Source organism: Camarhynchus parvulus, chromosome Z (assembly GCF_901933205.1).
Source record: "Camarhynchus parvulus chromosome Z, STF_HiC, whole genome shotgun sequence".
Lineage (NCBI taxonomy): Eukaryota > Metazoa > Chordata > Aves > Passeriformes > Thraupidae > Camarhynchus > Camarhynchus parvulus.
Window position 1 is genome coordinate 67,888,802 of NC_044601.1, and position 18,634 is coordinate 67,907,435.

General features: G+C 44.6%; 1 protein-coding gene across 1 annotated transcript in view; it reads right to left on the reverse strand.

Annotated features, from left to right (window-relative positions):
* LOXHD1 (lipoxygenase homology domains 1) overlaps nucleotides 1–18,634 on the reverse strand; it is a 150,926-nt gene that overhangs the window by 122,315 nt on the left and 9,977 nt on the right. Inside the window, 4 exon segments of the mRNA XM_030968988.1 lie at nucleotides 225–409; nucleotides 1,207–1,287; nucleotides 10,008–10,019; nucleotides 11,062–11,176. Of these exon segments, the coding sequence (XP_030824848.1) occupies nucleotides 225–409; nucleotides 1,207–1,287; nucleotides 10,008–10,019; nucleotides 11,062–11,176 (393 nt within the window).

Sequence of the window (18,634 nt, forward strand, 5' to 3'; positions counted from 1 at the left end):
TATCCCACCCCAGGACATCAGATCTAACACTGGTAAAAGAAATTACCCTCTTGAGTCATCTTGCATCTTCCTATATCTCTCTCCACTGACTATAAAGAAAACTTGAATTAGCTTAGACTACACAATTACTTTTTATGCTATGAGATCATCTCAAAGCGACCCTGTCCTTTCCGACAAGGCACCAGGAAGCCAAGTAGTTTGTATTTTTTTTTTAAAAACCTTACTTTTGGGCACATCCATGGGATCCAGGCTGCCAATGAGGTCTCTGACATAGAGCCCATCCCCATCCTCCTTGCTCAGCCAGTTGTTGCAGGGGAAGTAAAAGCGGAGGTGAGGTCTGTTCATGTCGGTCACGATGACGCGGTCGAGGAACCACCCCGCGTTCAGCCCGGTGTTGTCATGCTCAATCCTGGAGGAAGAACAGCCCTGTTTCAGTATTCTGGCTAAGGCTGGCTACTAGCACCATAATTTAGTGGAATATTATTTACTAGGCGAGGCTAGAGCAACTGTACATACACATAATTCCCGTTATTGGCTGACTGTCCAAAGAGTTTCAAGGAACTTATGTGCTTTTACAGGGTATATTAAAAATAACAGCCCTCCATATGGGCAGAGATCACAGGTGAGTCTGTGAATCTTTTATCTGCTCACAAACATACCTACACCTCCACATTCATTCAACATATGCATTCATTCACCTTGCACTGCATACCTGAAACATAAGGGAATCTCTTCCCACCCAGTACCCCTCCTGCTCTATTCTCCTCTTGCATCATTTTAACCACCTCTTCCCAGCTTTCTTTGTACTACTTTGTAATTTTAAATTTTTTATCAGTCAGTCAGACAGTGGTTAAACATAATAATTATCATTTACATTACACTAAGTTAGCAAAAGTGGATGGCAAACCCCATTTACCTCCATTGGGACATTAAAACAGTCCTAAACGTCTTTCCCCATGATTGCATACGACAGAAATACAATTCTTGGTGGGGAGCATGGATACTTATAAGCAATACCATAGGTGATTTCACACTTCAGTTCAAATCTTCGGCAGTAAACAAGCTTTTACCACCCCTTAACTTCACCTTGATGGGAGCACGCTAAGGAATAATGAATAAAACATGGCAATGCTTAAACCTCTACAGCCTGTCATCCTATTAGCACCTCACAGAGCAGGTGCTGTGGTAGCAGCGTTGTGCAGGTACCTTATTTTCTTTATTTGTCCGACGTTATTGGTTTTCACTCGGAACACATCTGTTTTGCTCCTCTCAAAGGCCGTGCTGCTCCTGCAATGCACATGCATCAAGAGGAATGGTGAGAAACCAGCAGCCTTGACAGCAGGCACGCAAGTGCTAGCGTGTAAGGATAAAGAAGTGTCATTCCTAATGCTGGAAAGACCTAGTTTTCAGTGCCCTCTCCCCAGTGACAGGTTTTGGATGCTCTAGGTACTGACATTCAGCAGACTTTTTTTCCTTCTGAGACTCCCAAGAGTTCTTCCAGAAGCTGAGGTAGGAGCTTTTGGGGGAAATGCGATATGCTTTTTGCCTCAGAGTCCCACTCCCAGATGTGTCCTCTCCTGCCATCCTAGCCTCCAGGCATCAAGCAGACCTGCTCCTGGTGGTGGGGCAAAGGGCTCCAGCAAGTTCCCTGTGTGGCCACAGATCTGCCCAGGACACAGCCAGAGATAAAAGCATCCAACCACATCCAACTTTTCAGGCCCATCGCCCATCATTTTTTCAAACAACTACTGAAATTGTGGTGCTTCCTCCTAAAATTTGTATCTCATTCCAAGTAAAACAATTGTAGGCAGGAGGTAGTTTGACTTTTCTGGGGAAGTGTTAAATGTGCAGTTTGTATTTCACAGGTGCAAGTGCAGAATACAAAGTCTATTGGCCCAGGTCAGGGGATGTAGAACTTAATTCCCAGTTCTGCCTCTAGCCTGCAGCGTCATCCTTGGCAAGCAGCTCTGTCCTTTTCTGAGCTCGTGTTTTCCATGAAAACACTATGAATAACATCAAGGCAAAGCTCTGAAGACGCAGCCTCTCCCACCTGCCCTCCCTGATGGGCCCCCATTTCCCCTGGGCTGCTGAGCATGGCTACGGATGATTAAACACAGCAAAACCCAGAAGTTGTATTAAAACGAACAAGAAACCACAGCACTCGAGCAGCCCAAAGCCACGGTGACAAGCGGTTTGCACGCAGAAAGTTAATGAATATTAATCCCAGCAAGGGGGTTTGGCTTTGCGTGCTGCTCTCCACGCTGCTGAAGGACCTGTGTGTGCCTTGCTTACAGGTCATTTTGTGCCCTGCTAAACCCATGCCCAGCCTTCCTCCTCCTCCTCCTCCTCGTCCATTCTGCTGTTTCACACCCCGCGCCAGGCGCAGCACCAGCGTACGAAAAGGCTAAAATTGGTTAACCTTGCCGTGAAGACAAGAGGCAATTAAACCCGGCTCAGCCTCCCCCAGCCTGGCTGCTGGAGTGAAAGCAGCCAGCGAGTGCAAGGCAATTAGTCTGTCAGGCTTGAATGAGCATCGTAATGACAGCAGCTTCTCCCCGCATTGGCTCAGAGATCGATGCAGTGCTGCAGACTGCTACGGAGATGGCATGGAAGTATTAAGTGAGAATAATCAGCCCAAAGCTCCCAGTGCACCAGTCCCACTGGCTGCTGGTTTGTGGCACTCCTGCCGCCGTGCTGGGCTCTCTTGTTTGCAGGGGGGGATGCTGGGGAGCACACCTTCTTCTTCAGGGCATCCAAAAGTGCCCCCTGAGCAGATGCACAGTGCATCCCAAAACAGCTTGGGGAAGCATTGGAAAACGTGACCCAGCCCAGGAGTCAAACCCCTGGGAAGCCTTGCTGTGGAAGGGTGGGAAGAGTTGTGACAAGTCTCTTCCCTTGAGATGGATCTGCAGCATCAATGGGAAAGAAAAATCCAGTCCTCCCTTCTAGCACTGCGTGGGGAGGGAGTGAGTGAGGGAATATCCCACAGTGAATGGCTACACTGAAATGTAGGCTAGAAAAATGAAAGACTGAAAGAAAAGGAGAAATTACAGCTGGGCTGTGTCAGAGTCTGGTCCAGGCTAGGACTAGGATGAGACATTCACAGCCAGATTACCATAAGGAACTTGTGGCACCAAACAATGAGGCACACTGGCTTGCACAGCCCTGGTGACAAATAAAGCAGGAAAAATATGACTTGGAAATTGCAGCACTAAATTTGCAAAGTTCAGGCTTGACTGGGTTCAAACCCAGGGATTTTAGACCATAAAGATCTTCTGAATTTCACCAGAGCCCTGTCATTAATCTGAAATAACAGACCAGAGCAACTCCAGAAATATGTTTTGGTTGGGTTTGTTTATTTTGACATATTTGATTGGCTCTAGAAGCTCTATTTTTTTCCATGTTCTGTTGCAGCATTTTTCCCAACTGCTTTGTAAGAAACATCTAAGGAGGTTCATCAAAGACTAGTATACAAAATTCTTACTATTTTTTTTTTTAATTTAATTTTTTTTTTAATCTGAAGCTGTTTTCAGATTTTTTTCAGCTGAGTAATTGCCTGCAGGCTGCACTGCTTGTGGCTTTGCAAATGTACAATCCTTCAGAACACTTTGTTCCCTGGTTGGGTTAGTGGTGCTGCTAAAAGTCTGCAAGAACTGGTACATATTCAAGCGTAGCATTTTTAAATCCCTGCATGCATCTCCTCTGCAGGCCATGGGCACAGACAACAGAGCCAGTGCCATGAGAGTTTTGCCAGTTCTTGATGGGTTGATAACCAGAAAGCCTCTATAATGCAGTTTTCTTTGCAAAAGTACATAAAACAAACATTTGTACAAGTAAATTTTTTTTTTTATGAAAGTGAATTAAAAAGAGTGGGCCCACCACCTAAATAAAAGTCACATTTGAAATGGAAATTTTGAGTGTTTGTAGAAAATAGTCTTCCCTTTTGATCAGCTAACAGCACCCTTTTCACAGGTCAGTTCTTAAGAACAGACAGAAAACCTGGATACTGATCACAGCAGAGGCATAAAAATAATGACCTTCAGCAGTGATGGAGTAACCTAAGCCAATTTAGCTTTGAATCCCTGCTTAACAATCCTTTAAACTGCCTTTGCATTTGGTGTTTTACCTGAAAATGCCTTGTACACACAGAGCTGCCAGCAGAAGCGCCATGGATTAAGGGCTGCACAAAGCACAAAATGTTATTCTGGATGTCAGTTCAAACAAAATTTTAAAAATGCTCCATTAAACCATTAGAAAGAGTCAGTTCTTGGTTGTATCTACCTGAAATGCTGCCCACAGGTCTGCCCGCTCCTGCCATGGATGTTTAGCAGCAGCTGGAGGAGCTGAGTATCGGGGATGATTTCGGAAAGTCATACAGCCCAAACCATCCTAAAGGCTGCCACTCTCTAGGAAAAAATAAATGCTCCTTGGTTCACCTGCTAGGTCAGGGGAGTTTCTCATGCACCATGGATGAGCAGTGTAGAATGCCACAGAACCACAGAATCATTTGGGTTGGAAAAGCCCCCCAAGGACTTTGAGTCCATAGCGCTGGACAAGGCCACCACTGACCCACGTGCCCAAGTGCCACATCCTCGTGGTTTTTAAATCCTGCCAGGGATGGCGACTCCGCCACCACCCTGGGCAGCCTGTTCTGGAGTTGAACAGCTCTTTTGGTGGAGAAAATTTCCCTAATATCCAATCCAAACCTCCCCTGTCCCAGCCTGAGGCCGTTCCCTGTCCTCCTGTCCCTGTTCCCTGGGAGCACAGCCCGACCCCCCCGGCTGTCCCCTCCTGGCAGGAGCTGTGCAGAGCCACAAGGTCCCCCCTGAGCCTCCTTTGCTCCAGGCTCAGCCCCTTCCCAGCTCCCTCAGCCTCTCCTGGGGCTCCAGCCCCTCAGTGTCTCTCTTGTCCTGAGGGCCCAGAGCTGTCCCCAGAATTTATGTGTGTCAGAGCTGAACTGAGAGGGACAGAAAGGAAATTTCTGCCCAAAACCACACAATGAACCCTGCTCCCTTCCCCATATATTTGCAACTGCTATAGTGTTCTCTCTCCATGTCCTGTTTCCATGTAGGATTTCCCTTCCACCCTTCAGCCAGTACCATCTGTAAGGGTGCCATGAAAAGGTGTCAGGGATGAGCACTGGTCTGTCCCTGTTGTTTTCCTGGCTTGAAAGTACAGACAGCTTCCCTCATCCTCAGGTTGTCTAACACACATTATGGGCTGTGTGAACCTGTGTTATCAGGCCTCTGGCTAAGATGGCATCTTGCCAGAAGATGCAAAAGGTATTGGAAAAATGCTGACAATGTGTTGGCCTCATCCCTCTGTCCCTCCCTACACATCCACTATCGATCACTCCTGGAGAGAGGACATTGTCATGTACAAACTAACTGCAACAAAAAAAAATAACATCCCCCATATGTTCAAACCATAGCAGCTCTTAGCACAGAGCTCCAATAGCAGCATCATTAACCTCCTCCTTGGAGCAACAAATCCTCCAGGGAGTTTGGTCTGCAAATATTTAGCCAAGGCTGCTGTCATGAAGCTGACAGCATCAGTCAGCAGGTGGCTGGGAGTACCATGTGAGGCAGCATACGTCCAAAACCACTCCAGATGGAAAAGAAACCAGCAGAAAAGCACAGCCACTGTCAGTGTCTGCACCAAGGACATTATCGACCAGCAGAATGAATCCTGCTTCAGCAGGCACTGAAAAAAAATTGGTGAAAAAACAGCCCCACTTGAAAGGGTTTAATTGGATGGGATGAATTGCTCAGGGCTGCAGCAGAGTGATGACACCCAGGAGCCAAACACCAGGCCAAAACCCTGGGAGTCTGAATCCACCCCAAAACTTTACAAAGTGCCAGAGGACACGCAGGCTCTGCCTTATCCATAAGCATTCCAGGTACAGATTCAGACAGCCTTAATTACAGACATTGAGTAAGTGCTCCTTCATTGTGTACTGCATGGAGCAGCATCATCTTAATACCAGATATTTTCATCTTTGGTGGTGTGATTTGCATAAACAAAATAAAGTAGTGGTGTTTAATTTAGATAATCTTAGCTGTGCTTTATCTTGAAATCATTGACTCATAGAATGTCCTGGTTTGGAAGGGACCTTAAAGATAATTTCTTTCCAACCCCACTGCTGTGCATGGAGATGTCTTTGTTATCTGCAGTTTGGCAATTATTTTCTAGAGAAACTGTATGCAAAGCAAACAGTGCCACCAAGAACAGCGCAAAGTTTGCTCAGTATCTCCCAGTATTAAATAACACTTTTTAATTACATTCACTTTGCCAGATTGAGGTAAATTTTAGTCTGTTGAAAATCTTCATCCCCTTCCCATGGAGAAATATTTTAAAATTTTCAATGAGAACGAGCTCAGACATTTTTAAGACTGACATTAATGAGTTGGGATAGGGGCAGGGCTTTGAGCAAGACAGAATGGTTGGGTTTGTTCCAGGAATACAGCTTACTCTCATCCCAAGGGGAAAACTGGCCAGGCTTTACAGTCTGAAAAATGCAGCTGACTCTTGATCAGCAGAGACCTGGGTCTAACACCTGAATTCCCTTAAAAGTCTGGCTATTTTAAGCAAAGTCCTGTTTTTCTCTCTAAGGCTTGACCTTTCTTGGACCACCAGCTGCTGTGTTCATAGCTGCCGGTGGATTATAATTTATACATATGCCAGTTATATCCAGTCTTACATTTAGGTTGTTCAACACCTCAGTCTAAGCACTCTCTCAGGTATTTTATTCCTGAAATACTAGACATAGGCTGGCTAATAGGGCTGAGCAAGAGAGAGGGAAGAAAATCCCATTTAGTTTCTTTTTTGGAAGTGAATATGGACTCCAAAATGTGCTGTTACTTAACGCTGTCCCAGACCATTAAGTCTTTAGAGAGCACTGAAGGTGCTGCAGAATTGTGCAGACATAAATCAGGACACAGTCAGATACATAAACAGCTGTAAAATGGGAAACCTCCTGTGGCATTAAAGGAAAAGGATCACAGCTCCTCACTGAAGCAGCATTTTGGCAGCAAGGTGAGAATCCTTCCCTCCTGCACTTGGTGTTTGTTCCCTTCCTAACCTGAACAGCTCTTTCTGCACCAACTGCCTAACCCTTCCTAACTTATTATATTAACTGCTCAGAGTAAATAAGCTCTCTTTCCTGTATTTATTCATTTATTCCAGAGAGGTTAAATAACAAAATCAGATCTTCTTCCACTGGGCTTTTACCTTAACTATATTAGGGCTACAAGCATAACCATCTTCTAGAGACTATCCTGTACATACTCTGCAATTCATATGTATTTGCTGGCTTAAGGAACAGGAAAAACTCCGTACGGTCACCCAAAATCAGGTAGAAGAGACTGCCAATTAATTGTCTTCAGCATCAGAAATTAAAAAAAAATCCTTTGTATTGTCATCAAATAGTAGAAATCCAGCTGTAGAAAGCCAGCTGTCACCAATTATTTCATCTTTCTTCCACATTGCCATAGCTGCTAAATCTTCTCTTAACTCTTTCTTCTTTTTTTTTCCCTCAAGGTAAAAACCTCTCTGTGACATTATTTGCAGTTGTCCCCAACTGGACCAAGTAAGCCTGACACTAAAAAGTTACACTAGCAAGAAAAACATGGATTTGGACTAACAACTGTGAATGAGCCAGCAGTGGCACTCCCAGCTGAGTGCTGTACCATTTCCCCAGCCTCAGCCTGGTGGGAAGCACATAAACATGGAGAAGTAAAATACTGTGGAGGATCAGCACTCTTTGCTCACAGTGGGACCACAGAGGATCAATTCACACCTATGGGAAAAGTTTTGACAACTGTCAAAATGCCACCAAGAAAAGCCTTGGTGTTCACCCACGTGTCCGTGATGGTGCCTATGGAAAGAAATTAATTTGTGGTAGTGCTTTTAGTTTCTGGCTGAGCTGTACCTGGTGCAGGGTGGTGGATGGGGAACTGAAGAGTTGCATGAGCTGGGTTTTGAAGTGGGATTTTGCCAAGAGCTTCTGGGCCCAAGCAGCACTTTGCCAGCACCAGTGATAGAGTCCCCCCAAACCAGCAGAGAGTGACTGCAAAGGTGGAGTCATCCCAGCCCCACCCAGGCACTCAGCTGCTTGCCTGAACCTCCTTTCCAAAATAAATCACATTATCACAAGGTTTTTGTGTTGGAAGGGACCTTAGGGACCTTAAAGTCCATCTCATTCTACCCCTTGCCATGGGCAGGGACACATTTCACTACGCCAGGTTGCTCCAAACCCCATCCAGCCTGGCCTGGAGTATCCCTGCCCCTGCTTCTCTGGGCCTCACCATCCTCATTGCCAAGAATTTCCTTCTAATATTCACCCAACCCTGCCCTCTGATATTTTTAAGCAGTTTCCCCCTTGTCCTGTCATTCCATGTCCTTTCTTGTAGCCCCCCCTTTGAAACTCAGCTCTTGGCTCAGATTTTGAGTGCTGTCACTTCCAGAACAGATGCTCCTCCTGACCAGTCATGGCAAAGATTTGTGTCTTTCACAGTTACCATATTGCTGGCCAATGTTAAAAACACATAACATTTCATCAGCTTGCCATGTCTTCCCCCTTACAGCCCGTGACAAAAAGACCTGGACAGTCATGTCTTTCACTACCAGCACACAGTCAGGAAAGAAACAGGAAAAACCCGTTTTAACCAGAAGGCAAAGTGGCAGAACCATCTTTAGGCAATGCATGATATTTCAGCTGTCTGTCATACATGGGGAAATGTAAACACCTATAAAATGTCATGCATTTGCAGTCATAAGTGAACTCGTGTAAACATTTAGTTGAAAGATGCATGAGATTCCATCCTTTTGCCATATTCACAAAGCTGCATAACAAGTTTGGGTGGGGAGGGGGGCAAACGGACTATTTCACTATTTCTTCATAATTAGGAGACAAGACTATCAATTAAGCAGGTCTGAAGGCACTCCTAGGTCCAGACTAGATTTTTTTCTCAGCGTTCCTCGATGGAGCACTGTAAAGTGCCAGACTTTGCTTAGAGACACAGAAATTTTGATGATGTTTGGGAAACCCCCAGTAGAAAGCTGTGGCTGCAGTTCTAGCGGTCACCTCCTGCGGGACCAGTTTCAAGAGCCCTGAACTGCAGAAGGTTGGCTTCTTTCATCCTTGCTTTCCACACCTCAGCCATCTGCTCACTGCAGCAACAGGGACCAAGCCCAAAAGGCTAACTCAGGTCTAAACAAGCTCAGAGAGCTGCTGCTGCAACCTAAAATAATCTCTGTGTGTCCTTTCTTTTTCCCTTTTGCAAAATGAAAGTGGTGAGAGCAGGAGGAAAGAGGAGGCATTAACCCAAGTGCCAGCAAAGACCACCTGCACAGCCAGCAGCATGTTTAACGCCACAGCTGATGGGCATATTTTGACTTCTCTAAAGGGCATAGAGTTTATTTATTAATTTTTTAGGGTAATATTTGGGTTCTTTCCATAGCCTCAAGCAGATGAGTGCTTTCCCAGTGAAATGGCCATTTATGTAAGTGCTGACCACAAGTCAACTCCCTGAAAAGCAGATGTTGCTTTGGTGGCTTTGTCAAATACTACAGGGCAGGTCTGGAGGCTAGAAGCTCTTTCCCCAGCAGAGCTGCTGCTGCTGCTCCCAGCTCTGTCACTGACCTGCAGTGGAACCACGTTCCCTTCTAGGTCCTTGCCTCATTTCCTTCTCTGTTACATCAAAGAAAATGGCATTCCACTTTGTCAGTTTGTTGGGATGTCTGGATGAAAATCACACAACAAAAACCAAAGCATTTCACATAGACATAAAATATACAATCAGGAAGCTCTCCCTGGTGTTTCTGGGATAATAGAACTTTTTCTCCTAGCTCTGGTTTCTGAATTTGAAATATGGCAAACAGGGCTGAAATTTCATGTATTTTCTTTACCATTCCCATATCATTTTCTTTACAGACTCTCATGTTTGAGTTGTTTCACTGGGAAGAGAAGCTCTTTTGAGGGTAAAATTTAAAATAGCTGCAGGTACCTCTTGTCGGTGCTGTAGAAATGGAGAAAATGTGAAGTTACCGTGTGACATTAGCACAGGATTAATAATTCTGAAACACATTTTCAAGAAAACCAAAACAATAAGAACACCGAAAAACAGAGACACACAGCCTCTCCCAGACCCTCAGGAGAAGGGATTTCTGATTTATCTTCTGATTTATCTTAGTGCAATTGCCTGACTAAGGGGAAGTTAGTACATGCAGAGCTGGTACTTTGTTAAAAGTCATCTCAATTTCACGGGAAATGAGCGCCTGCTGACCCTGATGCTCATTTTGTAAATAAATTTTAAAAAAATTAAATAAGAAAAAGGAAAAAAGCTATTTAGTCAAAAGCATCTTAATAGGTTCTTATAAAATATGGCTCCCACAAAGTTCAACATGCTGATAAGAAATGAGAAGATCCATCCATAGGATGGTGTTGACATCAGCTGGAGGAAAACAGAACAGGGCCACCAGAGTGATGTGCAACTACAGTGGTGTGCAGCAAGGCATACAGCAGATAGGATGGAAGCAGTCTAAATTAGGAGTTGGCTTAAATTCTTCCATTTCTGCTTGCCTCAGATTTCCTATGGCTGGTTGTAGGTGGTCATCTATCAACATTACTTCAAACCCACTGAGTTACTCTTCAGAATCATTCAGGGACACTTCTGTCTGTACCTGACTAGCATGGAGACCTCTGTGGGATCTAGGCATGGGAATACAGCCCATTATGCCCACTTCAACAAGCAATGAATATGCTCAGCTCCTAATTTGGGAGCTCCAAAATTAAGCTCTAAGAAAAGCAAACATCCCCACACCTTGCAAATATGAGCCTTATGTAACATGGATTTCCACCTACAGAAGGGAATGCAGGTTTGCAACGGATTGGGTACGAAATATGCAATGGCAAAAATTCAGATTTCCCTGGTGATCTTAAAATACTGTATAGATTTATTCCCTCCACATCCATCAGCATGATATTATGTTTCATCAAAATGCTTTAGCAGTCCCTGAAGAGCAGGCCTCAAAGATACAGACTTCCTTTCAGACACTTACTGGGTGGTGAGATGAGTCTTGGGAGTGATGCCGTGCTCTCCAAAGAGAGTGACAAAGACGTTGGCGTCGGTTCCTGCTCCTCGGACGTCTCCTGTCACTGTCACCACCTCATACACTGTGGAAAGAGAAAAGAAACATCAGGACAACAGGAGAGAGCCTTCACCCTTTGTAGATCCAAGTCATCACCAAACCTGAGCAGATAAACACACCCTAGAGAGGGATCTATGCACCCACTGCCCAAACAAATCCATCTCTTGACAGGGCGTGGTGAACCCCAGCTGTGGAAAATCATCATATCAAACAAAACTGCTGGAGACACCTTACATGAGCAGAGAGGGACTGGATTAGGATGGACCTTGATGCAAATAAAATACCTCTCTGTGAACATGCTGCCTCCCCTACCACAATGCACGAGCATGTGTTACATAGAGCAGATGAATTTATGTGAAGTGTTAAAGCTGTTGAGCCACTTTTCATTTATGCACATGTCAATGCAATGCACGCTTTCCTGTCTGCTCTGATAAGATATTTGTATGGGAGCTGGGACATCACTACAGCCAGGAATTTTGCATTTTGGTTGTTATGGAGATTTTACCAAAGACAAAATGGTAAATCGTGAGGAGAATCACAGAGTGTCCTGAATTGGAAGAGGCCTAGGAGGCCCCAAAAAAACTCGCTCAACAGGACATCAGTCTTTCCAGTGTCTCACAGGACCCACAAGGATGATCAAGTCCAGCTCCTAGCTCTGCCCAGACACCCCAATAATCCCACCTTGTGCATCCCAGGGATGCATCCCAGGGAACATTGTCCAAGCACTCCTGGAGCTCTGGCAGCCCCGGGGTTGTGCCCATCCCTGGGGAGCCTGGGCAGTGCCAGCACCCTCTGGGGAAGAGCCTTTCCCTGATATCCAACCTAACCCCCCTGACAATAGGTAGGAAAACACTTAAATTAGAATCTCAAAGCTCTATCTATTTGTCTTCCCAAGTAGTAGACTGAGTGATAGCTTTATTTACACACACATATCTCTTCTTGGGAGACACACAAGTTAAAAAATGCCTTTTACTCAAGCAGCATCACAAGATCCAATGGCCAAAAGGCAGGGGTAGACAGATTCAAATAACAAAAATTCTGTAGTCAGACATACATTTCTTAGGATGATGAGTGATGTTAGAACAAGACTTGAGGTTTGAAAACAGGTTACTTTACTGAAAGACATGTCCTCATTGGCTCAACAGAGAAGGAACTGGAAAAAATAACAAAACCTTGCCTGTGGCCAAGCTATGCACCCTGATGGCCCTTTTTGGCTTCAGACAATGTGATGTTCATGATCTAGTGATGGCATCTCAACCTCAGACCTATCAGCTAGAGGGAAGGCTGTACTTTCAGCATTTCATCCTGCACAAACTGACTGCTAACTATGGGACTTCTCACAACTAATGCTGCAAAAATGTCCCTCTTCATGGGTGTATCAGAACAGTTACATGTTTTTATTAGTGTCCATCTCTCCCTCACTACATCACTAATCTATTCTATTCACATATCTATTGTATTGTATTGCATTGCATTATATTGTATTGTATTCTATTCTATTCTATTCTAGTCTAGTCTAGTCTATTCTAGAATTCTATTTTATTCTATTCTCAACTCTATTCTACTCTGTATTTATTCAAAAGACACAAAAAGTATATTGTAACTCTGCTCTGAGCATCAAATGTTTTTCCACAATAACTCCCTTCCCTCAAAACATCATCAGAACTAAATTTAATCACCATTTCAACCAAAAGAGCAAAATGCAGGGCACTCATGTAAAACTGATTAAAAACTATTCCTTATTTCCATCAGCTCTATTGCATTGAGAAAAAAAAAGTGCAATATTTTCCTAATCTCACCTTCCTATGAATATAGATAGGACAGGAAAGGGGACATTATTGTAATAAATACAGGAAGTTGTGATCTGTGCTCAGCAACATTTTAAGCATCCCTTGGGCTGGTGTATTTCATTTACAGGCTCAAAGGAAGAGGAGATTTGTTTGCAAAAAAACCCAAACCAAACAAACACAAAAAAAACCCCAAGAAGAATATGGGAACTGTTATGAGTAGAACAGCTGCCCATTTTTTTAAAAGGTTGCAGAGTTAACAGGTTGGGCCAGTTGCTGCCAGGGTGGAGTTCTAACTGTTTGTTATTGTAATCACTGGTTGTTTTCGTTAACTCCTGTCGCTGATGGTTAAGAATCCCCCTTTTGTTGAGTGACACACGGCTGGTCCTGGAAGATGGCACCCAGACGGGGAAGGGAAGGGACATTGAGTTGACATGCAAATGACATCGGATCCAGCATGCAGTGGGAGAGACCCCTCACCAAACCTAGCCAAAAACCCCTAAAACAATGAGCCAACACAAAATTGACGCATCAAAGTGATGACTAGACATGAGGAACAGAATTTAGTATCCACCAAGGCCTTTTTACTCCTCACCCTGACGTAAAGATGCTGGCTAGACAGTGGACCTTGAATGTTGAACCAAAAAGCAAGGGATTTCCCGATGTTTTCGTGAGGACAGAATCCCCAGCTCTGCCCACAGACCAATGGACACAGCTGCCCTCTTCTTCCTCCTTCTGAGTCACTCCTGGGAGCAGCGGCGGCCTGTCGGTTCCCCCCACCCGAGCTGATCACTTTTAATAAAGGCATTAAAAAGGAGAAAGGTCTCCTGCCCGTGTTTATTTCAGGATCCACAGCTTGCACATCATGAGCAGTGTTTTCACAGGCGAGGTGCTTGCATGGACCATTAGCAGGAGGGAGGTTTGTGGCCCGCCCTGTCCCGGTGAGTCACCTCCCGCCACCCCAGGGCTGCAGCTTTGGAAACAACTGGCTCAAGTTGGGATATTGCTGTGCTCATCCTGAGCAGCCTCTTGTGCCTGACCGTCTCAAGGAGCATTATGACTTTTCTGTGCCGTGGAAGTGTTTGTCACTGTCAGAGCCTGCTATGGGCACTGCCAAAATGGCAGCTACAGCTCAGCATCCCTCCACAAGCTTTGTGCCTGGTTTAGCTCACAACAAGTGTTTGGTCAAAGCTTGGTGATCCTTGATGATCTTGGAGAGCTTTTCCAACTTCAGTGATTCCACGATTCCAAGCTTTTTTAGGGAAAAGGATCTTTAGGCATTGTCTCCTCTTTCACCACAGGGCCTAAGCAAAACTTGCCCCTGTTGTGGTTTTCAGGGGTGAGGCCAGGTCATGTTCAACTTTGTGCTGGCATGCAGGCAGCATGAGAGGAGAAAAAAAGAGCCATCACAACAATCTGTAAGTTCCCAGAGACCTTTCAAAAGCTCAGACAGTTTTTCTAGTGAGTTTCTTTTACTGCTAGAGAAGTGCTAGGACTTATAGGTTATATGTCCATATAACAGAGTCTGACATGATAAACCTACTTGTCAAGTGGAACTCATTCTTGAGCTGGTCTGCTGCACCTGTGCAGGTATTGACATCACCTTATCTATGCAAACAATCCTAATTTCCTTGCTGAAGCTGTAGAAAGTTATCTGCCCCCTTCTCAATCCCTAGCAAGTGAGGCGACTGGATACAGGGATATTGTCTAAGACAAAACCCACCACCAAGCCACACTTTTCCCCACCATAAAAACCAAATCCCTCAACTGATTTCTCACAGTTGGAAAACAATGACAGCCCGAGTAGATGGGCTGCCCTTTAGGTCCACAGCCCCAAAATCAGCCTCCATGCACTGCAGTGGGCAGGCAGCATGTGGATGTGTAATTTTTACCCGGACAGATGTGCTGAGCCCTGCTTGATTAGCTCATGCCATTACCAGCCATACACTGGGGTTGAGACCATGTTAATTAACTTGGCACTGAGGGACAAAAGGAGGGTCTGGGTTGATGACATCAGTACATCACTGCATTTGACACAAGTTACAGTGCACTGCTGGAAGGGGGAAGGAGCCCTGCCACCTCTTTTTCAGCATTACAGCTGGATGGCCAGCTGTGCAAATACATGATGTCCCAGATTTCCAGTGATGTCATGGATGCAGGGCCCATAATTTCCTTAGCAGGAAGAAAATTAAAGTTTAATGCTAATATTGATGCCAGCTCCTTCTGCAAAAGGCAGGAGACAAATGCAGATTATTTAGCCACATCCTTCAAAGGCATGGGAATTCAGCAATATAGATTCAGGATGGTTTCTTTTCTTTGCATTTTTTTTTCAATAATTTTTTATCGGCCCTTGACAGCTGTCATATTTGCTCTGCAGTTTGAGGGCCCAGGAGGCAGAAAGGGCAAAGCTGGGGTGGGGATGAACATTTTGTACCCCAGCCCCTTTGCTGGGAACAGCACCCATGATATAGTTCAACAAGAACTGTAGGTTAGTGACATTTCATAACCACCCCCAAGTTTGTTCCTGAATAATTGCATATTCTGGCTTTGAGAGAATTTGTCCAGTGGTAGCAAATCCCAAGCATAAACATCTTGTATTTAGTGATTTAGGATGGTAACACTGAATTAACTAAAAAGCTTGAAATTGGATATCTGTGGACGTTATCTAACCAAAGCTGGCATCTAGGTTAGAAGGATCAAATTTACTACTTCAGTGCTCCAGTTTTGAAAGACAACATTAGGAAAATACAGAAATTGAATTTTTAGGTATCCTATAAATTTCATACATCTTCCAACCAATTTCCCTACTTCCTTTTTAGATGGCTTCATGGTATTTCTAATCTTCCCATTTTGAGTCCCTGTTTTTCACACTCTTCATCACTCAAAAGATCCAAGTCCTCACGGAGGGTCCACTCCCATTATTATTTTCTGGATCATGGCCACTAATGCTCACCAAAGACTTTCCTACGAAGTGCCTCTTCAGAACTGTGCAGTAACTTTTGGCTTCTGGGATGTAAAAAACCAACTCCTTTTACATGTTCCTGCTGTTTTAACCTACTGAGATGCACTTTGGCTGAGGCTTCTTGGCCTCCCTGTGTATGACTTTACACCCATGATGCCCCTATTTCCTTCTTGGTCAAACACAAGGTGTAAACCATGACATTCCCATGTCTCCAAATACTTTCACTGGTCATTCACTTCCCTTCAGACATGGACAGGATTCCCAAAGGCCTTCACCCAAGTGGTCAGGTCATGGAGCCAGCATTCTGATGCTGCTGTGGGGTTTGGAGCAACCTGCTCTACTGGAGACTTTCCCTGCCCGTGGCAGAGGCTTGAAATTAAATATTCTTAAAGGTTCCTTCCAAGCCAAATCACTCTGTGGTACTCCTTACTGCTTTTCCTAGCAATGTTGGCTGAGTTTATGAAGTTTATGAAGTTTATGGCAGCCCGTGGGCAGAGGAGCCCCAGAGGGAGACCACCAGGGCAAGGCTGGACCCGAGTCTGATCATCGTGCGGCATGGGCCTCTGCTCACAGGAAGGCTCCTACATCAAGTGCTCTTAGATGGCAAACAACCCTGCCTCAAGGTCAAAGTGAGTCTATTCTGAGTGCTCAGATCATGGCCAAGTTACAGAACCCCAAAGTGTTAGTATGGGAATGACTGACTTTCAGCCCAGTCTCCAAATCTTGCTTTTCTCCCGATAGGCCGGGCTGAGTCAATACAAAGCTTTAATAAACTTACTGATACAGGCTCTTTTGTTCCAAATATTATCTCAATCAAGTGGAATTTAGTTCACTTATCTCCTCTGGTAGATATTGAATCCCCAGCTGACTCCACTGCTCAGCTATCCTGCACGAAGCCTTCAGAAGCTGGTGAAAGTTCCAGCAAGCTAAACAGGGCTGATTTGCTATGAACTGCAAACCCATTACTGCTTTTCTCAGGCAAATACAAGCTCAATAAAGGAAATTACAGACAGTACTTTCTTTGTTGAAAACAAGCACTCAGAAATGGCCATTTCAAGTGCAGGATACAGAGAGCATAAAATCAGTTTCAAGTTACATTGCATCGCTGCTGGAAACACTCACACCCGTTTCCTTGCCTTGCAGGAGGAGATGATAAACATGAAGTGGGCTAATATAAATCCATCCATTCAATGATGAGAGTAGAGAAACATTTGCTTCAAAATGACTCCTAAAATTACTGTAAAGCTATAAACATTGACAAGTGCAGACTGGGACACTTTAGCCAAGAGCATGGAAAGTTCCCTTAGCTGCCCAAGAAAGGAATATTTCCAGGGCAGAAGAATGCTTTGGCTGATAAATTCAGGTTTTTCTGACTCCAACAACATGGCACTGCTCACCATCAGTTGTGGCAGTGACTGCAGGCCCTGTCAGGTCACGTTCTCATGAAGTGAATATGAAGAACTGAATTGGTGCCTAATTTCTGTCTAGCAAGACTGTCCCTTGGAGGGAAAAAAGTTAGGGTTGTGCCACTAGAATGATTAAGCAGGTGAAGTAAGACAGAAAAGATAGTGAGAAGTTAGGGAAGGGAGAGGGAAAGCAAAACCCACAGGTTTCTGAGGGGATGTGTCAGAGGATGGACCAGGCCCTTCTCAGTGATGCAGATCAATGGAAGGAGAGGAGCAGGGAGAAACAGAAGGAAGTTCCATCTAAACATGAGGAAGAACTTCTTCACTGTGCAGAGTGAGGAAGTCTGCACTGAAACAGAGACCAGAGAGGGTGTGGAGTTTCCCTCACTGGGGATATTCCGGAGCAATCTGGACAAAATCCTGTACCCTGTGCTCTGGGATGACCCTGCTGGAGCAGGGAGCTGGAACCAGGGAGCCCACTGTGGTACCTCCCAGCCTGAGCCACTCTGGGATTCTGTGACTCATCTTGAGTATAAGCCCAAATCAACACCAACTGCTCTGAAGCTGTGTCTCTCAGAGCTACCTTCAGACGCTTCTGTTTGGCAGGATGCATTTACCTCAGCAGCACTAATGGCTGTTTGCACTTCGCTGCACCTCCAGCTGGGAATTCACTGATTATCCTCAATATTCACTTCATGTTGATTCATGCAAAGCACCAATCACTCTGGCTTCTACTGAAACACTTTGGAGTGTGTTTGTCTTGGAGCACCTGAAGAGTACCTTGACATTTATGCAAAATACTTGGAAGTTTTTAAGGGTCTGTGCTGGCTGTTATAGGTTATGTTTGACAAAACAATGCTCTGTGCTTGTGAACACATCAGTTAAATACTTATGATGGTTACAGTTTAATCAGGACCATCCTTTACCCACCACAAAGAAGAGCCTTTTAAATCGCTGCCTGTTTGTTTTTAGTGAGCCACAATTTGTGCAATAATCTCTTGTCATACACAAAATGAGTCAAATTCTCCTCCCATTCACTCTGAAGCAAATCCTGACTAACTCCATTGACTTGAGCACAATGGCTTTGGATTTGTACCTCAGAACTGTGAGCAGATTTGGGCCCACACTCTATGAGAGATTGCCTGCTCTTTATATGCTTCGTGGAAAGAAGCTTTGGAGTCTGGCATGGATGCCAAATTAATTATTCAAAGCAAAAGAGAGGGATTTTTTTTCACAAATATTTGGACTGGTTGCACACTGTTACACATTTTGCTATCCATAGTTTATACAAGGAATTGCAGAATTAATAGCATCTCGCATTTTGAGAC